Genomic DNA, 27,750 nt, shown 5'->3' on the forward strand with positions numbered 1-27,750 from the left:
AGGTACAGTAAGTTACAGTAGGTGTAGGTTACATGTTTAATCAAAGCCCATACAATTTTTTAGATTAATGATTGTGGATATAATATAGAAAACACATCATTATGATATTGTCAGAGGGAGAGGCATGACTTCGCGACAGCCATATTAGACACTCACTGTACATCAGTGTGGAACTGTAACGTTATATGTTATTTCGCCCGTGGAGGCTGCTGAGCCTGAAGTGCCAGCGGGGCGACGCGGTGGTTTATCCCCGGCTTTCGTGCGCCGCCGCCGGCTTGATACAGCTTCAGCAGCAGCAGCGGCGGTGCTCTGTTGTAGGAAGCCCTTCAATGACAGCGGCGCGCTCTCATATTTTGCGAATGCATAAACTATATCTTAAATTATGGCTATGTGTCTAATATGGCTGTCGCTTATCAATGACTTCGCGACAGCCATATTAGACACATCGCCATAATTTAAGATATAGTTTATGCATTCGCAAATATGAGAGCTCTGTCATTGAAGTGGGTGGTGGCAGCATTACTAACAGTAGCGATTTTTATTGTTTTGTCATGACCAAACATAATCCCAACATAGATAGGAGGTGTACTGTATGTCAAATGTCGGTCATGTGGTGGAAGAGTTTAGTACAGTCACACAACAGAACACCGCTGTAGTACTAGGGCGGGCCATACTTTTTTTTTTTGGAAAATCAATCGAGTGGGGTGTCTAAAATACGTGTTTTTTTGTGGGGAATTCAAATATGGGATTATTTTTACAATCGGATAACTCCTACCTACATTGTTTTGGATTTCAAAATGGCCGATTTGACCATTTTTCACCCCTTGGCCATACATGGATGCCAACATGAATCTTAAGGAAATCCTAACATGCAAGGTGTCTAAATGATGTGTTTCTTAATGGGGAATTCAAATATGAGTTCATTTTTGGGATAGGATAACTCTAACCTACATCATTTTGGATTTCAAAATGGCCGATTTTACCATTTTTCACCCCTTGGCCATACATGGATGATAACATGAATCTGAAGGAATTCCTAACATGCAATATGTCTAAATGATGTGTTTCTTAATGGGGAATTCAAATATGAGGTCATTTTTGGGATAGGATAAATATAACCTGCATAATCTTGGATTTCAAAATGGCTGATTTTACCATTTGAACCCATTGGTATTGTATTACAAAATTGCAAAGATAAAAAATATATGGGAAATCATTTATAATGACAAAGCCATCAAATTTATTAACAAGTGAACTGTATATAACTGGATACAACTCCAAAGATCAATAATAATAATACTAACAATAATAAATTGTATTTGTAATGCACACAAACACCTAAGTGCTAAATCTCGATTTCCTGACTTCTTGAACTTTGCCAGGTTCCAATATCTTGATTGGACTCATTCTTGGATGGCAAGATCTCCTACTGTACTGCTTTAGCCACCAACCTACAAACACAAACTTAAAGTCAACGTCAGCCATAAATAGGTGAGCTCTTTCCAGAACTACTCAGCAGAAACCTCTGTAACCATTTTAACAAACGTCTCAATGTAGCCTATTGAGAAAATCCATGGGGCTCCATCAATCATCTATCTTCTTAAATTTGATCAGGTTGCACAAGTCCTGCTTGGATTCATTCTTGGACATCAGCCTCCTGCTGGTCTCCTGAGCCCTGATCCCTCCATTCCTTTTTTCTTATGAAAAGTACTTAGCAGAGGCCTCAGTCACCATTTTAACAACCCTCTCGATGCTTTGTGTGTGGCAAGGCCAGTCGAGAACCTCCATGGGGGTGTTGATGAAGTTCTTCACCTCGGAGGTGCTTAGGGAGCAGGTGAGAGGTGGCTCTGACACATCTTCTGACCAGCTGATTAAGCCACCAATGCTGGAAGCGTCACTATTGATGTGAGGTGTTCTTCTGATCCTGACACAGGAGTCTCCCAGCTGAGTGTCTGGATCCCCCTCTCCCCTGATGGCCAGGATTCTCTCCACCCCCTCAATTCTCTCTTTTTGATCCTCAGAGCACAGCAGTGTTTGGAGGATGGCTTCACTGTGGGCATACCAAGCAGATCTTCTCACAGTTGGCATCACAACATCCAGCACCTCCTTCCTCTGAGACTTGAGGCAGTCCAGCTGAAACAGGATGTGCCTAGGCCCTTCGATCCAGGAGTGCTTGACCTTCATGTTGAACCAACATGGATAATACACTCCAATGATGAATTCCACAATGCATTGTAGATTATTCAGGTTCTTTCTTTTAAGTTGATGCTTTGACACCCAGAGCCTGAGGAGTCTGTTTGCTGTGGTGAGCCAGCGGCTGTGGTTTACCGGTCCAATCTCCAGCAGAGCCAGCCTTGCAGAAAGCACTCCATCCCTGATTGCACAGACCAGCTTATAGCCATAGTGTTGATCAGTTGAGAGATCTTGAATGATCTTCTCAGGCAGCTTGATCAGCGGAGGGCCAAGAAAGATCCTGGTGAAGTTAGGATTGATCTCCAAGTCTGTAACAGAATCAAGGAGCTGTCCTATTGGCCCAGAGAATTTGTTGTCTGACAGAGTAGCCCCATCAACTTCAACAATGAGACGGCGCAGTGGAAGTTCACCAGTGTGCAGGTTGCACACCAACCAGACCAGCTTTCTCCCCAGGTGCAGCTCCAGCTTCCGCATTACACCTGCCTTCACTCCAGTGTTGACATTGGTCGAGTCTCCTCCAATGGCCCACAAGGTCTTATCAGAACCTCTCTCTTTCAGCCAGGCAAACAGGACCTTAGCAATCTTCTCTGCATGGGACTCCTCTTTAGTTGCTTTCTCTGGTGTAAAGTGGAACAGATAGTTGCTGCCAGGCTCACTAGCAACACTATAGTGTTCTTCCTTGATCTTTGCAGGAAAAGATTGGTCACTGCCCTCAGCTTCCATCATCACATTGGTCATGTCAATCCGCCCATCAAAGAGGATACAGGAGATCCCCCCCTCCTCCCTGCACTTCTCCTCAAACTCTTCCCCCAGCTCTTGCATCAACTTTTCTTGTGCTCTCTTAACCTTGTTCTTATCAATCACTTTACTTGTGTCATCTTCTAAGATGAGTCCTGCATCAATCAGAGCTGCAGTTGCTATAGCTGCAGTTGGCCTTAGACCTATGCCATACCTTACACTAGCAAGGGCGATGTTTGGAATCTCATCATAGTTTTTCCGTAGCTTTGCTGAAGCTGCAGGGTCAGTTTCAGGAATGAGCTCAACTTCAGGGACTGTAAGGAAGCTCTCAAAATCCTTCCTGGCAACCTTGTCTGCTGCTGCAAAGCTTTCTTCTTTGCCCCTTCTCCTTTTCTCTGCCTTCTTTTCCATCCCCTGCCTTTCCAATGTTTTCACCTGTCTCTTGTGCTCAGGCAGATCAGCTCCAGCCATTTGGTGTGGTCCTTTACTTCCAACCTTTTCCCTCTGTCCCTTGATGTAGGCAATATCTTTCACAGGAATCTTTTTGTCTTTGCTGCAGCAACAGTTAATGTTCAGATTCATGTTGGCATCCATGTATGGCCAAGGGGTGAAAAATGGTAAAATCGGCCATTTTGAAATCCAAAATTATGCAGGTTAGAGTTATCCTATCCCAAAAATGACCTCATATTTGAATTCCCCATTAAGAAACACATCATTTAGACACCTTGCATGTTAGGATTTCCTTCAGATTCATGTTGGCATCCATGTATGGCCAAGGGGTGAAAAATGGTAAAATCGGTCATTTTGAAATCCAAAATTATGTAGGTTAGAGTTATTCTATCCCAAAAATGAACTCATATTTGAATTCCCCATTAAGAAACACATCATTTAGACACCTTGCATGTTATGATTTCCTTCAGATTCATGTTGGCATCCATGTATGGCCAAGGGGTGAAAAATGGTCAAATCGGCCATTTTGAAATCCAAAACAATGTAGGTAGGAGTTATCCGATTAGAAATTTTTTTGAAGTATGGCATTGAAGTATGGCCCGCCCTACTGTAGTACAGTCACACAACAGAACACCGCTGGTTCGACCAGCGCTCCTGCCGCGTCTCTCTTGCCGCAAGGGCATGTGCTAGTGGATTGATTGATTGGCCGTGTGGCCAATCAGAGAAACGCTGAACGAAAAGCTGAACACAAGTTGGTTGCCTTTAATATTCAATGCGGTTATACAGGTAACGGTCATACAGGTAACGGTGGTACATCTAAGGACAGTGTTTTTGGCATGGTTAGGTAGGTGGTAGGTGGTTTTATGTCCGTATAGCCTTGATTTGAGCTAATTATCTTTTTTGCATGTTCTATATCTATGGACCTCAGGGAATGTATTCCCAGTATCAGAAATATTGTGTCTGTTACTATGCTTGAGTAAATTGTAATGAACCAAAGGATTCCCCCCCATCTTTGATGGTGAATAACACCATGCTAACATTGACCAAACGTTCCTGAGATCAAGTGTACAAAGAATCTAAGCAAATGAACAAAGGGCAGATGATTTACAGGGGTTTCTGTAGATACAGTACTGAACTTTTCTTTTTTATATGAATATAGAATATCAGGCCTATAATGACCTTATTATGACCAAGTCATATACTATGGATCGGCCCAAATCTAATCTTTCCAATGGCAGAGTTAAATCTGAATTTAGTACCACCAGGCACCCGTTACAGGGCGACAAAGACTGTGAATGAAATGTACAGTATAATGTCCATAGCTCCGGCATTTTCCACCAGATTGCGTAGTTTTTCCCCCTAGACGTTCACAGAAAGGTACAGAAAAAATATACATTGTATTTTATGGCAATAACGTTGAGGTTTGTTCAATCGTTGAGATATAAATACGATTTTCACATCAATCTTTTTTTGCAATGGATCAGTGTGTGACTACATGGGTAGAGCTTCGGACACATGATCGGAATATCACTGGTTGAAGCCCCGGTCAAGGCTGTTGTCGGAAAGTGGTGTTGTTGTCCAGCAGGTGAGAGGGGCACCGTACAGCTGTGAGTGCCGTCCTTCAGATGAGACGTTAAACCGAGGTCCTGACTGAATTTGGTTGTTAAAGAACCCAGGGTTTCTATCACAAAGAGTAGGTGGTTCCCCAACGTTTCTGGTTAAAATTCCCAATCAGGTCTCTGACATCAAGGCCACCTAATCACCCCCCCCCCCCCCCTCCACCATACCTTAATTGGCTGATATAAATCCCTGTCTCCTGAGCCTTTCAGCCATTGTGTAGTGTGATGTGTGCCTGGTGCCAGTGTATGGCAGCCATTGAGCCTGTGTAGCCCAAGGTTGGGTGCTACACAGTGGTGGTGAAGGAGGCAATTTCCACCCTACATTGTAAAAAGCGCTTCTTTGAGTGAGTCTACGAAAGCTCTATATAAATGCAATGATCATTCATTCATTCAATGAATAGTGTTCTTCCTTGATCTTTGCAGGAAAAGATTGGTCACTGCCCTCAGCTTCCATCATCACATTGGTCATGTCAATCCGCCCATCAAAGAGGATACAGGAGATCCCCCCCTCCTCCCTGCACTTCTCCTCAAACTCTTCCCCCAGCTCTTGCATCAACTTTTCTTGTGCTCTCTTAACCTTGTTCTTATCAATCACTTTACTTGTGTCATCTTCTAAGATGAGTCCTGCATCAATCAGAGCTGCAGTTGCTATAGCTGCAGTTGGCCTTAGACCTATGCCATACCTTACACTAGCAAGGGCGATGTTTGGAATCTCATCATAATTTTTCCGTAGCTTTGCTGAAGCTGCAGGGTCAGTTTCAGGAATGAGCTCAACTTCAGGGACTGTAAGGAAGCTCTCAAAATCCTTCCTGGCAACCTTGTCTGCTGCTGCAAAGCTTTCTTCTTTGCCCCTTCTCCTTTTCTCTGCCTTCTTTTCCATCCCCTGCCTTTCCAATGTTTTCACCTGTCTCTTGTGCTCAGGCAGATCAGCTCCAGCCATTTGGTGTGGTCCTTTACTTCCAACCTTTTCCCTCTGTCCCTTGATGTAGGCAATATCTTTCACAGGAATCTTTTTGTCTTTGCTGCAGCAACAGTTAATGTTCAGATTCATGTTGGCATCCATGTATGGCCAAGGGGTGAAAAATGGTAAAATCGGCCATTTTGAAATCCAAAATTATGCAGGTTAGAGTTATCCTATCCCAAAAATGACCTCATATTTGAATTCCCCATTAAGAAACACATCATTTAGACACCTTGCATGTTAGGATTTCCTTCAGATTCATGTTGGCATCCATGTATGGCCAAGGGGTGAAAAATGGTAAAATCGGTCATTTTGAAATCCAAAATTATGTAGGTTAGAGTTATTCTATCCCAAAAATGAACTCATATTTGAATTCCCCATTAAGAAACACATCATTTAGACACCTTGCATGTTATGATTTCCTTCAGATTCATGTTGGCATCCATGTATGGCCAAGGGGTGAAAAATGGTCAAATCGGCCATTTTGAAATCCAAAACAATGTAGGTAGGAGTTATCCGATTAGAAAAATAATCCCATATTTGAATTCCCCACAAAAAAACACGTATTTTAGACACCCCACTCGATTGATTTTGAAGTATGGCATTGAAGTATGGCCCGCCCTACTGTAGTACAGTCACACAACAGAACACCGCTGGTTCGACCAGCGCTCCTGCCGCGTCTCTCTTGCCGCAAGGGCGTGTGCTAGTGGATTGATTGATTGGCCGTGTGGCCAATCAGAGAAACGCTGAACGAAAAGCTGAACACAAGTTGGTTGCCTTTAATATTCAATGCGGTTATACAGGTAACGGTCATACAGGTAACGGTGGTACATCTAAGGACAGTGTTTTTGGCATGGTTAGGTAGGTGGTAGGTGGTTTTATGTCCGTATAGCCTTGATTTGAGCTAATTATCTTTTTTGCATGTTCTATATCTATGGACCTCAGGGAATGTATTCCCAGTATCAGAAATATTGTGTCTGTTACTATGCTTGAGTAAATTGTAATGAACCAAAGGATTCCCCCCCATCTTTGATGGTGAATAACACCATGCTAACATTGACCAAACGTTCCTGAGATCAAGTGTACAAAGAATCTAAGCAAATGAACAAAGGGCAGATGATTTACAGGGGTTTCTGTAGATACAGTACTGAACTTTTCTTTTTTATATGAATATAGAATATCAGGCCTATAATGACCTTATTATGACCAAGTCATATACTATGGATCGGCCCAAATCTAATCTTTCCAATGGCAGAGTTAAATCTGAATTTAGTACCACCAGGCACCCGTTACAGGGCGACAAAGACTGTGAATGAAATGTACAGTATAATGTCCATAGCTCCGGCATTTTCCACCAGATTGCGTAGTTTTTCCCCCTAGACGTTCACAGAAAGGTACAGAAAAAATATACATTGTATTTTATGGCAATAACGTTGAGGTTTGTTCAATCGTTGAGATATAAATACGATTTTCACATCAATCTTTTTTTGCAATGGATCAGTGTGTGACTACATGGGTAGAGCTTCGGACACATGATCGGAATATCACTGGTTGAAGCCCCGGTCAAGGCTGTTGTCGGAAAGTGGTGTTGTTGTCCAGCAGGTGAGAGGGGCACCGTACAGCTGTGAGTGCCGTCCTTCAGATGAGACGTTAAACCGAGGTCCTGACTGAATTTGGTTGTTAAAGAACCCAGGGTTTCTATCACAAAGAGTAGGTGGTTCCCCAACGTTTCTGGTTAAAATTCCCAATCAGGTCTCTGACATCAAGGCCACCTAATCACCCCCCCCCCCCCCCCCTCCACCATACCTTAATTGGCTGATATAAATCCCTGTCTCCTGAGCCTTTCAGCCATTGTGTAGTGTGATGTGTGCCTGGTGCCAGTGTATGGCAGCCATTGAGCCTGTGTAGCCCAAGGTTGGGTGCTACACAGTGGTGGTGAAGGAGGCAATTTCCACCCTACATTGTAAAAAGCGCTTCTTTGAGTGAGTCTACGAAAGCTCTATATAAATGCAATGATCATTCATTCATTCAATCAATCAAAGAGGGCCGGGTTTGAGGTCAATTACACTCACTGCAGGCGTCATCAAACCTCTATTGACAACATTTGGAAAAAGGAAATACACTCTATTGTTAGTATCTGGCATTGGTACCTTGAGGCAGTTAGCAGGGTAGTGACCACGATCTGATGTCTCTGCAAGTTGCGTTTACTGGGGATCTCAAAGCCGCCGTTTATCAGGTTACAGCAACACTTTGCGCATGCACACACACACACACACACACACACACACACACACACACACACACACACACACACACACACACACACACACACACACACACACACACACACACACACACACACACACACACACACACACACACACACACAATCACACACACACACACACACACATACACATACACACACACACACACACACACACACAAACACGTACAATAAAGTATACATATATAATAATAATAATAATAATAATAATAATAATAATAATAATAATAATAATAATAATAATAATAATAATAATAATAATAATAATAATAATAATAATAATAATAATAATAATAATAATAATAATAATAATAATAATAATAATAATAATAATAATAATAATAATAATAATAACAACTAGCAACAAATAATGAAATAATGGTTTGAATATACAGTAGATCAGAAATTAAAGCTAGAGTCCGGTGCTGACCTGAAGAGGGACACCACTATAGTTCTTGGCGTACAAGCGGAACACCTTGCGCTCCTCCACGTGGTCCAGGATCTTCTCACAGAGCAGGTCGGTAGCGCTGTTGGAGGGAGCACAGGCCAGGATGTGGCAGGAGGAGCCCTGGGTCTTCTCTATCTGCTTGATGGCCTCCACCACAGTCACCGTTTTACCTGAACAACACACATACAAACATATAGCAACTTTTCATCATCATCATTGTACCCCAGTAAGGGGATGCAACCAGTGGCGATTTTACCACTGGGGCACCAGGGGCACATGCCCCCCCTGAAATCTCAGGTGCCCCTGAGGTGCCACCCCAGAAATGTATTTTTTTTTAATTTTTTTTTAAATTTTTTTATATAAAAATAAAAATAAATATAATGTTAACAATCACTTTCCATCACAGACCGAAAATCTAGTTTTGCTTACAGGTGTCTAATGTGCTTATATATTTCACATTAGACTCCTCACTATGCCTGCGACACGCGACAGGCAGCGTGATGCGTGCATCATCTATCTGAAGCGGCGCGCGTACTGTATAAAAAGCTGCCATTAAGTGTTGGCACGTGGACTGGTGGCAGTGGTGGTCACTCACAGGTGTGTAGGGTAAGGTGGATGACTGAGTCAGAGTGGTGCTACATTTTTTTTAACACAATGTCGACGAGAGAACGCGATAAAGGATGAAAATTTGGCTCCGGGAATTTACAACGAAAGAAGGCAAAGAAAAAAGAAGTGTTCAATAACTCGATGAGAGGTTCGTTGGATAAATGTATCACAAAAAAGTCATGGTAAAGAATGGTAAGTCATAATGTTTAATTTAAGCCAGCCTTGGCCCTTATTATTATTAACCCTTTACCGGTCACTTCTTGAAATACCTGGAAATTCACAATTTCAACTCTAGAATGTTATTTTGGTACTAATTCAAAAGTTATCTACAATTTTGAAAAAAGATTTAAAAGATTTCCCCCTGTAAATTAAGGTTAACCGAAGTGTCTGTGAACAGGCCCTCGACCGGTACCCTAAAAATGTGGGGGCTATGGGGCATATTTTTCCTTAGGGGGCATATCTATGAAACTTGGCAGGCTGATTCATAACATAAAATAAATAATACAATGTATTGGGAGTTTTCTTGAATTTGCCTTGCCATGAACAGTAGCCGATAAAGCCCAAAGAAGAATAGCGGACAAAACTATATAACTACATGGTACTACATGGTATTACAGGGTACTACATGATACTACATGGTACTACATGATACTACATGGTACTACAGCCGGGTAATACATGGTACTACATGATACTACATGGTACTACATGGTACTACAGGGTACTACAGGGTACTACATGATACTACATGGTACTACAGGGTACTACAGGGTACTACAGGGTACTACACAGGGAAATACAGGGTACTACAGGGTACTACATGGTACTACCAGGGCCTCCACTAGGGGCGTGCGAGCAGTGCGGTCGCACAGGGCCTCGTGAGAAGGGGGGCCTCGCGAGAAGGAAAAAAAAACAAAAACGTTTTATTTAATTTTTTTGTTTTTCATAAAAATAAAAATAAATAGAATGTTAACAATCACTTTCCATCACAGACCTAAAATCTAGTTTTGCTTACATGCTTATATATTTCACATTAGACACGTTTGTAGAATAGTGTTCCGGGCTCTGCAGATATACTATTGGTTTCATTCAATGACCCGTTTACTTTTGTGCAAAGCATTGTGGGAGGACACTAGGGGGAGCTGGTTGGTGTCAGTCTGGTAGTCGGTAGAGAGATGTGAAGAAGACCGGTATTATCCACGAGGGAGGGGGTACAGGTATGGGGTCTATTCGGCGCTATCCACGGGAGCGAGTGGATGTCTTGGCCAAGAGCATCCTACTTTTGAAAACCAAATGTGCAGCATTGGAGCAGAAGAAATAACGATGCGTGCCGTAAGCTTATCAATACCAAGTATAGTGATTAGGTTATGCCAAGACGAAGAGGACGTTCGGCAGATGGACTGAAGATGAAAGTTGTTGCGTGTTAGAACGTTCAGTCAGGCTAGCCATGTCGGCTAGTAGCTTAGCTAAAGGCAGGGACAGCTAACTAGCGTTAGCTAACCTAGCCAGCGATAGCTACGTTATCGAGTGCTAACGTGTGGCAGATAAACTAGGAACAGACTCCCAAGTTCATCCCAACGGGGCGGACAATATCATGGGACTGGTGAACTTTGTCATCTCCACGGTCGTCTCCTTCTTAATTTTTAATGCAATCTATTCTGTTCCCGCCGTGGAGAGATCTCTCTCTCTCTCTCTCTCTCTCTCTCTCTCTCTCTCTCTCTCTCTCCGCGCTCTCTCTCGCGCTCTCTCTCTCGCTCTCTCACTCTCTCGCTCTCTCGCTCTCTCTCTCTCTCGCGCTCTCTCTCTCTCGCGCGCGCTCTCCCGGTCTCTCTCTGTCTCTCTCTCTCTCTCACTCGGTGTGTTGCATCGTGCAGTTTGTGACGTGTGTACTAAGCTTATAGAGTTCGATTCAAATAAGGCAAAACTGCAAATCTGCATGTCGTGCTTGAAAAATTTACCTGGCTTTAAGCTTGTTTATCAGGTTCCAGTAGTGTTTTATGCATTTTCCCTGTTACTGCCAGGTGTACGACAGTACAGGTGCATTGCCACTAAGCCTCGGGCAGCGCTATTATTTAAGAATACGTTGACTGTATGCCCAGCCTCGGGCAGTGCTATTATTTAAGAATACGTTGACTGTATGCACAAAATATATATATATCTATTTTATTAATTAAAAAAAGAAAAAGAAAAAATTATTATATAATTTTTTTTTAATTTACCATTTGTGGGGGGGGGGGGGGGGGGGGGGGGGGGGGGGGGGCTTGCGTTTAAATCTCGCACAGGGCCTCGTATTTCTCCCAGACGGCACTGGGTACTACATGGTACGACATGGCAATACAGGGTACTACATGGCAATACATGGTACTACAGGGTACATGGCAATACAGGTACTACATGGCACTACATGGTACTACAGGGTACTACAGGGTACTACATGGCACTACATGGTAGTAGTAATACCCTAAGTGTGACTGACTAGATGCATTGGGCATATGTCTAAAAATAAACACTATGTCAATTCACCTGAAGGGGCATATGACCGTTTATGGCTTCACCACTTTTTAGCTAACAACAAATCCTGATTTCACTAATCCTATGCAAAAAACACATATCCCATCCTTTACAATGATTGTTCAACTGCAAAAAATGAGTAAATGTTATCAATTCACCATGACTTGTTGAGGAAATAATGGATTTTGAAGAGTAGAAGCAGGTGAATTTTTTTGCTGTGGTGAAAAGAAGGAAGTTGCAGATCCCCAGGGTCTATCCTGATTGGTCAGATGGGATGGTGACAATATTTGTGTCATAGCCTGACCTGTGCTGAAGTTTTTTTCATAGATTAAAGATCCCCCCCCTCTCCCACCTGGCTAAATATATTGTATGGGGAAGTGGCCAAAAATGGTTACTTGGCCGGTAAAGGGTTAAGAATACTTTGACTTGTTAAGCCCAGCCTCGGGCTAATATTATTAAGAATACTTTGATTTGTTAAGCCGAGCCTCGGGCTATAATTTATTAAGAATTCTTTTGACTTGTTAAGCCCAGCCTCTGGCTATTATTATTAAGAATACTTTGACTTGTTAAGCCCAGCCTCGTATATTTATTATATGGCTATCATATATTTATTGATGGCAATGGTGATAGTTGTACTGTACCTACTTAAATATACGTAGGCTTGTCATTTGTGGTTTCGTTTCGCCAATGCTCTGACACGGTGTGTGTGTGTGCGCGAGTGTGTTTGTGTGAGAGAGAGAGAGGGAGAGAGAGAGAGAGAGAGAGAGAGAGAGAGAGAGAGAGAGAGAGAGAGAGAGAGAGAGAGAGAGAGAGACTGTCTTATCTCTTATGCGCACTCATGTTTTGAAATGTGTGTGTTGGTTTACGGGAAATTCGTTTTCTGAAGCCTATATTTTATGTCACTGTTTGAGTTCTTGAATGGGAATGTATGCCCCCCGCTGTTACCATATGCCCCCCGTTAGATTGGTTCTGGCGCCGACTCTGGTCTGACAGCAGTGGAGGCAATACAATATTATGTATGAACCAATGTGTACCTTGCATTCATGCAAATACTTGAATCCCTTTCATGTCATGGGGCAACTTGATAATTGAGTGAGAAAACACGTTAAAATACGTTTTGTTTGATTTGTAACCAGTTGGTGGCAGTACAATATTTGAAACGATGCATGTACCTTTCACTCACATGCAAATACTTGAATTAATATGAATGAATAATTTCATACCATGGCCCATGGGGCAACTTGATAGAGTGATACAATTAATTGAGTTTATTATTAATTAAATGTATTGAGTGATAAAACACTTTAAAATACTTGTACAGCACTACAATGGCTAACATGTTTTAGGTTGGTTAGACAGCCCTTGGGTGAACAATTATTGTTGTAATTAGGAATCTTTTTTGTAATGTCTATCAATATAATTAAATTTTTATTTCTGTTTAAATTTTATTTATTCTATGTTATCTCTATTGTCTTGTCATTATTGCAATACGTTTCTGTCCTGTGATGTCTTATGTATTATTATTATTATTATTATTATTATTATTATTATTATTATTATTATTATTATTATTATTATTATTATTATTATTATTATTATTATTATTGTGTTGTGTCTTTCATGTGAAAAAAAGAGACTTGTACAGCAGTGGTGCCAATAAAATATTTTCTATCCAATGGCTGAAGAGTTGTCTGATCTGCTATTGGTAAAATAATGTAACCTAATATACTTACCCCATTGTCTGTGAGGACCTAGCCTTTGTGTATTCCTACACACACATGGCAGTGCGGTTTTCTTTCAGGGTTTTCTCCCTTAGCCTTTGCGTATCCCTATGCACACACACAAGGCAGTGCGGCACCCTGTATCCCTAGGTAGGGAGGCTAGAGAGGGTACTAACACTTGCCCAAGGTGGACCCTCAGACTAGTGAAGGGAAGGAGTTGTCTTACTTCTTCTTTGGCTTCCGCTAGAACTAGCCACTGCCCTAGTTCTTTTAACTTTTAACGACGTTAACTAATATCAACTTCAAACTTCAAAGTGTCAAAATGACCACCACTTGAATTGACTCATCTCAAGCTCCTCCCTCTTTTCTTGATCCCTCCAATCACAGTTTGTGTCAAGAGTTTGCCAAATAAAGTTTGTCAGAGGATAGCAACTGTTATGATTGGAGGATCAAGAAAAGAGGGCAGGGTTTGAGATTTAATATATAGATCTCTTACGAAAAGACTGACTGGTTTAGCTGTGGAAGAGTGATTACGTTTTCATACACAATGTTCAAATATATTTCGGGGGATATAATACTATTGAATATTGATATGCCTTCAAATGTACCTGTGCCCGGTGGTCCAAACACCAGGTAAGGAGCAGGTTTGGAGGATCCAGCTACAATGTGCTGCACAGCCAAATACTGCTCTGGGTTCAGCTGTTTGTCAAACAGACTACACACACACACACACACACACACACACACACACACACACACACACACACACACACACACACACACACACACACACACACACACACACACACACACACACACACACACACACACACACACACACACACACACACACACACACACACACACACACACACACACACACACACACACACACACACACACACACACACACACACACACACACACACACACACACACACACACACACACACACACACACACACACACACACACACACACACACACACACACACACACACACACACACACACACACACACACACACACACACACACACACACACACACACACACACACACACACACACACACACACACACACACACACACACACACACACACACACACACACACACACACACACACACACACACACACACACACACACACACACACACACACACACACACACACACACACACACACACACACACACACACACACACACACACACACACACACACACACACACACACACACACACACACACACACACACACACACACACACACACACACACACACACACACACACACACACACACACACACACACACACACACACACACACACACACACACACACACACACACACACACACACACACACACACACACACACACACACACACACACACACACACACACACACACACACACACACACACACACACACACACACACACACACACACACACACACACACACACACACACACACACACACACACACACACACACACACACACACACACACACACACACACACACACACACACACACACACACACACACACACACACACACACACACACACACACACACACACACACACACACACACACACACACACACACACACACACACACACACACACACACACACACACACACACACACACACACACACACACACACACACACACACACACACACACACACACACACACACACACACACACACACACACACACACACACACACACACACACACACACACACACACACACACACACACACACACACACACACACACACACACACACACACACACACACACACACACACACACACACACACACACACACACACACACACACACACACACACACACACACACACACACACACACACACACACACACACACACACACACACACACACACACACACACACACACACACACACACACACACACACACACACACACACACACACACACACACACACACACACACACACACACACACACACACACACACACACACACACACACACACACACACACACACACACACACACACACACACACACACACACACACACACACACACACACACACACACACACACACACACACACACACACACACACACACACACACACACACACACACACACACACACACACACACACACACACACACACACACACACACACACACACACACACACACACACACACACACACACACACACACACACACACACACACACACACACACACACACACACACACACACACACACACACACACACACACACACACACACACACACACACACACACACACACACACACACACACACACACACACACACACACACACACACACACACACACACACACACACACACACACACACACACACACACACACACACACACACACACACACACACACACACACACACACACACACACACACACACACACACACACACACACACACACACACACACACACACACACACACACACACACACACACACACACACACACACACACACACACACACACACACACACACACACACACACACACACACACACACACACACACACACACACACACACACACACACACACACACACACACACACAGATGTTATATATCAGTGGGTGTCAGTGGCTCCGGCTCGGCAGGTAGAGTTGTCTTGTAATCCGGAGGTCCCTAATTCGATTCCCGCTCCTCCCGGGCAGCGTGTCGAAGTGTCCTTGAGCAAGACACTTAACCCCTAACTGCTCCTGATGAGCAGGTTGGCACCTTGCATGCTGTAGTTGCCTTCGCTGTTGGTGTGTGAATGTGTGAGTGAATGGGTCAAATGTGAGGAACAAATTGTAAAGCGGTTTGGATAAAAGTGCTATATAAATGCACCATTTATATTTGATTGTGATCTCCATCACTTGTTCACTACATTTCACATCACTGCACGAACCACAGTAGCCTACAATTTTTTTCATTTTATTTTATTTTTTCATTACTGACCTGAGGGAGCATAGCTCCTTCTGCTGACATGTGATGGAGGTGGGAAACAGCACCTTCTCCAGTCCACGCTGAGACACCTGCTCCGCTGCTCTGTGCTGGATACGGAGAGCCACACGGTTCAACATGAACTCAACATGGAACCATGGAACATTGTCAACGCCGTAAAAACACCTGTCCAGCAACCTGCAATCAAATCAAGAGATACCGGCCCGTGTGGCACACACACACACACACACACACACACACACACACACACACACACACACACACACACACACACACACACACACACACACACACACACACACACACACACACACACACACACACACACACACACACACACACACGCACACAACTTCAGCTAAAAGGAAGCTGTCAATCAAAGGGTCAATCGGCCAATCACGTGCCTGATATCGAAGGCACGACAGTTTGTTGCTTTGCAGGGTGGGTTAGGAAGGGTTGGTGGGTTAACTACCTCCCGAGAAAGACTGGGGTGCTGGTCCCCCAAGAAAGAAGACAAGAAGGTCTCTTGATTGAGTTATTTTTATGTTCCATACATTTTACAAATTGGATTGGTTTCCTTATTTATTTGATTACAGTCACAACTATGATTATTAGTTTAGAATCATATAATCACACTAAACCTCATGACTATCTATTGTATGAAGGTGTTCAGCGGTCTGGACTGAAAACATGGCCCAGTTTCCAAGCATAATGTACACATTCGTCATTAGAGCTCAACTAAAATGCATTTCCTTGACTTGCAATATTGGCAATGTCACCATGATATTTCAGTACATTTTGGATTCATTATTCATTATTAAATTCATATTAAAGCATGATCCTTCTTGGTTCTTACTTCCTGCTGAAGCCCAGTTTGACCAGGTTCAGTCCCACCTCATGGACATAGCCTTGGTACTTATCCTGCTGTCCCCATGGTTCCAAAGGTGTCACCAGCAGCTGATCCCCTCGCAACAAACGCGGATACGTCTCAGACAAACCTGGAACCTGATGAGACGGATGACATGTGAGAGTGACTTCATGTGTTCATGGGTTCACCAAACTGACCTCAGACTCCACCCTCTTTTCTCGATTATCCAATCACAGCGGTCTGTTTCCCTCGGACGACTAAAGTAAATAAAGTACTTATATTCTATTCTATTCTAACTTACGCTGTAGATTGTTGAAGAGGTCCTTCTGGGAAATTGGATGTGGGAAGCTCAATTTTACAGGGTTGTCTATTGAATCAACTAATCAAATCCTATGCTATTAGTCAACTAACAAATTATTATAAATTATTAAAATTATTAATACCAAATTGTGCAGTGTAAAAGGATGGATCAGTAAACCAATGGGTGGCCCCACCACCAAAAAGAATGAATCAAGGAAACTATAAAAGAAGGAAGAGTCATCACGTTAGAACACACGCATTCTATGCTCTGCTTGGTGCCAGTTCTAGTATTGAAGCCTTTGGGAGATGCATGGAGAAGCAAACTATACAAGCTATTTGAGGAAATATATCAAACCATAGCTAGTTAACAATGCAACAAATTGCCAATGATTCTGACATCAGAGGTAATAACCTGTTTAAATGACATAAATGAGGAGATTCAACTCAATGTCGGCCGAAGTGAATGTTTCCACACTTGGCACCGATGTGTGTTCATGTGCTACACAGTGACGTAATGACCCTTCCTTCTTTTATAGTTTCCTTGATTCATTCTTTTTGGTGGTGGGCCAAGTTGCTGGTGGTGGGCCACCCATTGGTCTAAATTTGGATCACTGATCCATCCTTTTACATTCCACAATTTGGTATTAATAATTTTAATAATTAATAATAATTTGTTAGTTGACTAATAGTCATAGGACTTCGATGAATACGAATGGAGAAGACATGTTTTCATGCTATAGTTAATTGACAGAGGTCTTGATACAGTGACAAACACTAGATGCGTTTTTAACTGTATTCACTGTTGTTGTGGCTGTTCCAATGAGCTTATTTTCCATCTCTAATTCACTCTTCAAAAATGTATGTGAATATACCCCACATTTAAAGTATAGTCAAAACAATCACGGATCAAGGCTTTAACTATTAGCATGCAACGGCCCACATGTGGGCCCTCTTGAGGACGATTTGCGATGCGCCACTTTGCCGACCTCTAGCGGCTCGGTGTGCATTATTTTTAATACTACCGGTATATATAGAGAATTAAAGCCCTATTTGTTGCCTGTCGATTGCCATTTCAGGCGACAAAATCCGTTCAGCGGTTCTCGAGTTACATGACGATATGTGAGGCGTGCGCCAAAGTACACGGCAGAGTCAGATTACCACCCCCGACTCCCAGGGCTCTAGCTCCGTCAATCATTTGGCGATCAGGGATCTATAGGTGAAAAGTCCCGAGCGAAAACAGGGAGAGAGAAAAAAACGCGGAATGCATTGAAGTCTATGAGAAAACTGAAAACTTTTTTTGTACACAGTTTACCAAAATCGCTCTAATCACTCATTTCTGAACGGATTTTTTTTATGAAATTCGGACATGTACTACATAAGACTTCAGGCTATGGACCCAGTGAGTTTTTTTGTAAATATACTTTTGAATATTGCAACTACTACAGAAAATCGTGAGTACACAAGTTCAAGTTCAACTCAAGTTCAGACCTATGTTACTGTAGCGACTATCTTGATGTCCTGTAGACGCTCCGTTGGGTGCGGGGATGCCTCGTCTTTGACGCGCAATTTAGAAAATACACATTGTCGAGTCTGTGTCACCTGCCGTTGGGTGAAGTTCCCATTTAATTCAAGTATTTAGCATAATACAAGTGATGAGTCAAACAATAATTACTTCATAATGCTGTTACTAATATTTAAACCGAGCGAGGGTACGTGCGTGTATTCATGCGGTAAAAACCGTGAGATCTCTCCGTCACCCATACCTAGATACCTTGATTGACATAGCCTACACCTGTGCCTTTATTCAAAACCTATGCGCTCCGTGCTGCCACCCAGTGCTCCGTGCTGCCACCCAGTGATGAACTTAACAAACTACAAACTAAGCACAAAAACCATCAAATAGCTCCTACAGTTAATCTATTTCATTAGCACTAAAAGTGATCTTTCTTTATTGTATCTGAAACTTCAGAATGTTATCTTTCAAAAGAGAACAGGCTTATGCATGTGCTATAAGTAAGTATAAAGTATAGCATTTTGGTTTGCAAAAAAAGTATGCAGTCCTCAAAAATGAAAACTAAAATTGACACTTTTTGGGGCGCCTGATAACATTGGTGTAATTAATTTTCTCTTATTGCCAACATTGTCATTGCCTATGAAAAGTCCGAACCGACTGATATTTTCCACTGACCAGCTCCTACCATCTGTTCTCTGTCTGGTTTGCCTTGTATCCATCAAGTCTTATGATACTGTGTAAACAATTTAATAATAATAATAATAAAATAAAATAAAAACACATTGAAAATGTCTCACAGAGATGTAGGCTACTGTTGCCATCATTTTAGACATGTGTTAAGTTTTTCCTGAAACGAAAATACAACGTAATGAACATTACAATTGAAAGAAACAGTTTTTATCATTGTGGGTTTGTACTGAATCACTCTTCACTCTATATATATCTATATATTCAATTGACCTATCTCAAAGCCCTCTTTTCCTGATCCTCCAATCACATCTCTTGCTTATGTTTGTTGGAGGGAAGAAACCGTTGTGATTGGAGGATAAAGAAAGGAGGGCGGGGTTTGACATAGTTTCAACAAGTGTATTTGTATTGTACTTGGTGGCTTCCTATTGCATTTTCACCTGCAAGTTTAGCTTTGGCCCGTCACTGCCACCCAATGTAAAATTTGTGTGCAGTAATGAAAAAGTAAAAATTAAACTCACTAATTTGCTGCATGATTATTACTTTAGGAATAATTATACAACGGCATGCAAATTTCTCGATTCTGATTGGCTGAAACAGTCCATTTACACGTATGTATAGGGAACTCTCCACGCTGCTGGTCCCAGGACCCGCCCACAACCGAATCACATCACATCACTCCGCCGGATCACAAGATGGCGGACAATAATCTTTAACAAATGGATATGTTGATAGCGTCATAACGACTAAATATCAAGCGATTCTGTCACGGCGAATGTCTTAGTCTCTTACACAATGTTGGATTGTGTAATCTATGGGTCATGAATCATTGTGTAACAAAAGAAAAATCGCGGATTGATTGATTGATTAATTTTCAATTTTTTTTTCACTTTCCTTTTCCTTCTCCCTGACTGCAGCCCTCACTCTCACACTGTCCGACGCTGGCTCTCCACCCACCCCCACACACCCCCACACACACACACACACACACACACACACACACACACACACACACACACACACACACACACACACACGTCACACACACACACACACACACACACACACGCACACACACACACACTCCTGTCTGCAACGCGGGGAGAGTCAGACTGAGAGAGAGCTGGGTGCTGCGCTGTTCTAAGTGAGCATGGCCTATTGAGTTGATTGATTGATTGATTGCTAATTTTATTACTGTACGCTTGGTTTCCAACTGGTTAAGTTTAGGCCCTCTACAGTAATTTTAAAAAAATAAATAAAAAAATAGGGCGAAGAAAACTTTTTTTTCCTATAGGGCAAAGAAAACGTTTTCATTTGTTTTACCTACTTTCTATAGAAGCATCTAAGAATGAAGTTCTATAGAAAGTAGGTCTGCATCCCCTTAACAATTGTGTGTATTGAGCCGTACTGTATTGTACCCATTCTGCATCTGGTAATAAAATGTTCAATCAATCAATCAATCATTCCAATAACAACCACTAACTTCATAATTAAAAACTAAAGAAAAGTTGGATGTGTTAGTTGGTTGGATGTCTTAGTTGAAAGGCAGTTGGATGTGTTAGTTGGTTGGATGTCTTAGTTGAAAGACAGTTGGATGTGTTAGTTGGTTGGATGTCTTAGTTGAAAGGCAGTTGGATTCCAATAACACACAGTTGGATGTGTTAGTTGGTTGGATGCACTTCCGAGCTGCTTCCACATGGAGGCAATTTCTCTTTTTTGTTGTTGTGGGAACTACTTTTTCTGGCGGATGGTTTTTTCAATAAATCTTCGATTAATGTGTGTTTATTGTATAGCAATAAGGTTGGATGAATGTGGCAGTTGTATAAAAGCATTACACCACTTGCAGTCGTAATTTGTGAACAATAAACCATGCCTAGGGGGGTCTAACGACCACCCCTAGGCATGGTTTATTGTTCACAAACCACTCCTGCGCGTGATGTAATGCTTAAATGTGACACATGTCTTGTTCACAATGATGGATGGTGGTAAATGGATTGCATTTATATAGCGTTTTACAATTTGTTCCTCACATTCGCCCATCCACTCACACACAGTGGAGGCAACCAATGCAAGGTGCTGACCTGCTCATCGGGAGCAGTTAGGGGTTAAGTGCCTTGCTCATGGACACTTCGACACGCTGCCGGGAGGAGTGGGAATCGAACCGGGAGCATTCCGATTACCAGACGACCACTCTACCTCCTGAGTCACTGTCGCCCCCTGGTGGTCAAGGCAGCAGTGTGTGTGGGAAATGCATCAGATGGTTCTGACTTTTCATAGGCATGTAATTTTAAGTTAAGTTAGGGCTGCTTGATTATGGCAAAAATGTAATCACCATTATTTTGATTGATATTGAACGATTATCAAACACAATTACTCATTGATTTGAGAACACATCAAATGACAACGACTGAATTTGTTTTACCTTTCCTCTCAACCAAAGGCTGCCTTTCTGTTATCTTCTACAAGTTACTAAAGACGTTTCAAAATAACTGGATAAACTCGCTGTGGCTCCCTCGGTGGAGCACACCAATGTGAGGGAAGGGTGCGCTGCATTTTCAACACAAGACAAAATTAGAGCAACACAGCATGTGGCACAATAATCGTTTTGATTCGATCATCTTGTTTTCATGATCGTGGGAAGCCGAAATTGTAATTGAAATTGAAACTTGCTTAATCGCCGACCCCACCTCAAGTACAAGCAAATCTTCATCTCTCCTGTCGATGTACATGGGAGAATCCATGTTGTAAATATTCTTGTTCGCCTTCATCTTCTCTTCCTCCATATACAGCAGACACTTGAACCACGCATAGTAGTTTCTGCTGCTCAGTGGCTCAGTGAATCTGCACACAGACAGTTCCGTTTTAAGACATTGCTATCTTGTATACATGCCTACAGTGGTAACCAATTTTATCCAGTAAACTATTCAAATGACAGAATATCATCAATGAATGTGTGCAAAGCATGGAATACCTCCATTGATCTTCTTGCTGGAGGTATTCTGGTATATTATAGAACTCCAAACGGACTTTGGTTTTCAGGCGATTGTTCTTCATACTGGCAAGAAAGACAGAATCAAATAAATCAATTAAGATTCTAAACATGTCTTCCTTTCTTAAAGGAACACGCCAACATTTGGGGAAATTTGCTTTTCGTCTTCTCCAGAGAGATCTTCTTGTCTCTCTCTGGAGAAGATGGTAAGCTAATTTCCCAAAATGTTGGCGTGTTCCTTTAAGTCCTAATGGGTCATTAAGATGGCCTTTTGAATAATACAGAGATACTTGACATACCTTCTAGGATACCGTCCTCTGATGAACCTGGGAGGTTTGTAGTAGCCCTGAAAGACACAGAGACATGATGCACGTGCGTGCATGCACACACACACACACACACACACACACACACACACACACACACACACACACACACACACACACACACACACACACACACACACACACACACACACACACACACACACACACACACACACACACACACACACACACGCACAACTATCAAAAACTCATGAACACACACACCTCTTAACAAACTCTTGAACACACACACAAACCCACAAGACACACGCACCATGCACTGCACCTTAATATGCACACACACTTTTATGCATGACACTTTCTGTAAAAATGTACTTTTATTTTATCTTACATATTTATTTTATTTTTTATTTTATTTATCGTACTACTACTACTTATTGTTATTGGACACACGCACAAACACACACTGCACCTTAACATGCACACACACTACACATGCACATTGCACAATACATACACTATTCGCAAGACACTTTCTGTAAATAATTTACTATTTTCTCTTACCTCATTTTATATTTTATTTGATCTTACTACTACTATTTATTCTTGTATTCACTGTTGTTTCTTAATTGTGCACTGTTGAGTCTGAGCTCGAAACACAAACATGTCATTACCTGCAATGCCCCTGTGTTGTTGTGTATTTGACAAATAAATAACTTGAACTTGAACTTGAACACACACACACACACAAACAATATGTCTAGAGCCTTTTAACACTCTGTCATAGTACTAGTCATTCAATTGTCAAAGTTGTCACTCTGGCACAGATGATCATTCCCCCCTTGGTGACCCTTGACCCTTGAACCATCAGGACAACCCTCTCCTGCCAGCGAGCTACACCCCTCTTCAGTGGGGAAAACCACGAGAAATTAAAGACGCGAGATCCAGAAAGACAGAAGAGGATTGCTTACTTAGCAAACCTATAATATGAAACCCAGTGGAAACTAGGATAGTGAAGGAATAGCCTGCATGTGTCCAAACAAGTTCATATGTACTGCTGAACTGTTTATATAGTTGCTTATCTGAAGGATTTTAGTAGACCTTGTATTTAACCTGTGCACTCTGAACTATAAACACTCACCCTTCCTGTACGGAAAGTACATTTTAATGACTGTATGAACACATGTTGACTGTGACCTTGGACAGGTTGCTGTTACTGCTGTTTTTGCTTTTTTATCTTGAAATAGCTGTTGAAATAGCTGTTGTATAGCTGTTGAAATAAACCACAACACCTATTTTTACTACAGAGAGAGGAAGGGACTTGTTTTGTTTTCTTCGGGTTCCCCTTTCAAAGCGTGGCCATTCACGTGACTGTTCAGAGCTGGCCAATTGCTTGACGCCTGAGCGTCGCATTCAATACATTTATCTTAATACATGTATCCAAAATAGTAATTATATTAGAGGTTACTAATCCAAGTAATGCTGCGTTACTGCGTTACATTGTTGCCAGAATGCAAAGTGTTGTTTTTGTTCTCCTATAATGTTAGATTACATTTATAGTTATAGTTATAGTTATAGTTTATAGTTTACTGTTGTAAACTATGTGGGGGAAAGAATATGACATCTAATTTGATGAAGCATCTGACACGGCAGCACGATTATGTGAAACTTGGCATCTAAAAAAAACAGAAAGCCTGCTTCCTGTTGGAAACTGCATGTTTGCATTTTACATAGCAGAGACATAGTTCCAGTTCAAGTTTTGTTTTATTTGTCACATATAAGGTACATACATGTACATTAGTGAAATGCTTGGTTCTGTACTTGGTTCTCCTAAGATTGTGCTATATAAGTAAAAAGTAAAAGAGTAAAGACCAAACACTATATAATATACAATATACAAACTAAAATGTACAAAATGCACAAAAAACGAAATGCAAAGATGAGGTAGAGAGGTAGTGCAAATTTGTAAGAATAAATAGATAAAATATGGTGTAATGTTTAAAAGTGTTTATAGTGAATGTTTAAAGTGATTGTGTGCATGTGGATGTTGTGTGCAGTGAATGTAGAATGAATGGGTTAATGTTACAGTGAGTCCATAGATTCAAGAGGTTTATTTATCACATACATACACAAGGCATATAGTGAAATGAAGGTGGCCATGCTTCGATTGTGCAAAAAATACAAATAATAGTAATAGAATAAAATAGAATAGAAATAAAATAGACATGATACAATTCTAAGATAAAATACAATACAAAAAGGCAATGAGTCCTATGTACACTTCTATACAATATACAGGTTTACCCTATGTCACTATGCTATCCTAACTATACTATACAAAAACATCCAGTTATGTTTTTTTGTGTGTTTTTTTTACGTGTCCTTTTTTCCTTGTGCTTAAAGTGACCTGTGGTGTGTTTGTGTGTTAGAGAGTGCAGAGTGTGTGTGTGTGTGTGTGTGTGTGTGTGTGTGTGTGTGTGTGTGTGTGTGTGTGTGTGTGTGTGTGTGTGTGTGTGTGTGTGTGTGTGTGTGTGTGTGTGTGTGTGTGTGTGTGTGTGTGTGTGTGTGTGTGTGTGTGTGTGTGTGTGTGTGTGTTCATGTGTGCATAGCAAGGTATCTCAGTCCTAGTATTAACATACGAAGCACGGCTTCTTAGAAAATTGTTGATTCTGGGTCCCCCCCCCCCCCCCCTTTATTCTGCTTGTCTAGTTGCATAAAGACTGAGCCCGTTTTACAATCGGGGCCCTGTGTAGAGTAAAAAATACTGTGGCGTGATATGACCAATCCAAGTGCTCCTGTCCGTCTTCGCCAGGGCTGCGACAGCTTTAGCGATCAGTTCTGCATGTTTTTCCATTGGGTTTATCTCTTTTTGGGAAACCCTTGCGAGCACGAGGGAGAACATATAAACTCCTCACAGAAAGGCCCGGGAGATACCCCACCTGGGTACCTGGCAACCCGGCAACCTGGTCCCCAAGCGGGAATCGAACCCAAGTCAAGTCAAGTCATTTATTTATATAGCGCATTTAAAAGCTCAGAGAGCCGAACAAAGTGCTGTACAGTAACTACAGAATAAAAAACGATAGACATAGTCACACAGTGTAACAGAGGACAATACAACATGACAAACAGACAGGATGGACAGTCAATAGAGTAGGACCACAAGACACTATATACAACAGACGATCCAGTATGACATAGGACAGTAGATGTATAGGAAATATACTGAGACATCAGGGAAAGAAGCCATAACATATCCAATACTTGGGAGATCATAACCTAGTTAGACGTGTTTTATGTATCCTGTTTACTTACACATTTGGGGGTTTTCTTCCCTTTAATTGCATAATTATGTTTCCCTTTAAATGATGATACCGTTTTGTACTGTCCCTTTAATGAACTCATGGCATGACAAATGAAGTTTACCCCGACCCAGCTGCATGCGCCCTGGACGGGACGCATGCTAAGGTTGAGTTATTCACCCCCCCCCCCCCCCCCCCTCCCTTCAAGAGGCGTTGTCTCTTGCCAGGCCATCATTGTAAATAAGAATTTGTTCTTAATTGATTTGCCTGGTTAAATAAAGGTAAAATAAAAAATCTTTCCAACCGTGTTTCAATGTATCTCTGAAGGAGGGGGAGGCCTGGCCTTTGTTGTAATACATTCTATACACTGTTTATAACTGAGGGGCAAAATATGTTCTGCCCTCTTCTTCTCACTTCGACTCTGGTTGAGCTGGTGGCAAGAGACAGAGTGCACTCGTTGTTAATAAATAACCTGAAACTAATTCTCCGGTCGTTTTGAGTTATTTTTATTCAAAAGTTTCCAATACAGTAGACATGTTATGACAGAAAGACTATACAGCCTCTCAAAACGCTCTCAAAGAGCACCTACGGGAGGCTGCAATTCGAAACTGGCCCCTGTAAATGTCCAACCGCCCCCCCCCCTCCCTATGCTTGCACCTTGCACTGCCCTCCAACCACCCACCTCCCAATGTACAGTCTCCTACCCCTCGTATGTATATATTTTCTGCTAGGATCTCTGTAAATGTCCGAACACCCTCCCAGCCACCCACCCCCTCCTAATGTACATTTCCCTCCCCCTCGTATGTATATATTTACTGTTAGGATCTGTTTAACAGTACTATATATTTGCATATCTTGTATGTCACAAATGTAACAGTACTGTATATCTGTCATGTATGTCTTAAATGTCATGATTGTATTGGATTAGATGATTAGATTAGATTCTTATATCTGTATATTGATAAATAATACTGAATTAAGACATAGACAATAGACAATGCTAAATTACACAACACATAGGCCAGAGCAAGAGCTCCATTAAAGATGCCAGCCTGCAGAGACATTCCTATAGACACACAAGCACACACAACACCCACCCCCCCCCCCACCCCCTTCTCTCTCTCTCCATCACACACACACGCGCTCACACACACACACTCTCTCTTCCTCTCCCGCCACCCCCATACAAGACACGTTGACCCTAAATCTAGAATCAACAGGCAAGAACAGAACACTGGTGAGGG

General features: G+C 41.9%; 1 protein-coding gene across 2 annotated transcripts in view; it reads right to left on the bottom strand.

Annotated features, from left to right (window-relative positions):
• Nucleotides 1-27,750, bottom strand: part of LOC311243412 (putative helicase mov-10-B.1) — a 94,576-nt gene that overhangs the window by 58,794 nt on the left and 8,032 nt on the right. For both annotated transcript variants that reach the window (XM_084332642.1, XM_084332641.1), the window contains exons 2-9: nucleotides 23,220-23,266; nucleotides 22,903-22,986; nucleotides 22,619-22,772; nucleotides 17,420-17,568; nucleotides 16,558-16,740; nucleotides 14,143-14,249; nucleotides 8,679-8,866; nucleotides 8,112-8,209 (exon numbers count right to left, since the gene is read on the bottom strand). In XM_084332642.1, coding sequence (XP_084188768.1) covers nucleotides 8,112-8,209; nucleotides 8,679-8,866; nucleotides 14,143-14,249; nucleotides 16,558-16,740; nucleotides 17,420-17,568; nucleotides 22,619-22,772; nucleotides 22,903-22,986; nucleotides 23,220-23,266 — 1,010 coding nt within the window. The remainder of the gene's footprint in view (nucleotides 1-8,111; nucleotides 8,210-8,678; nucleotides 8,867-14,142; nucleotides 14,250-16,557; nucleotides 16,741-17,419; nucleotides 17,569-22,618; nucleotides 22,773-22,902; nucleotides 22,987-23,219; nucleotides 23,267-27,750) is intronic.

The sequence above is a fragment of the Notolepis coatsorum genome, assembly GCF_963971535.1.
Source record: "Notolepis coatsorum genome assembly, chromosome: 17".
Taxonomy (NCBI): domain Eukaryota; kingdom Metazoa; phylum Chordata; class Actinopteri; order Aulopiformes; family Paralepididae; genus Notolepis; species Notolepis coatsorum.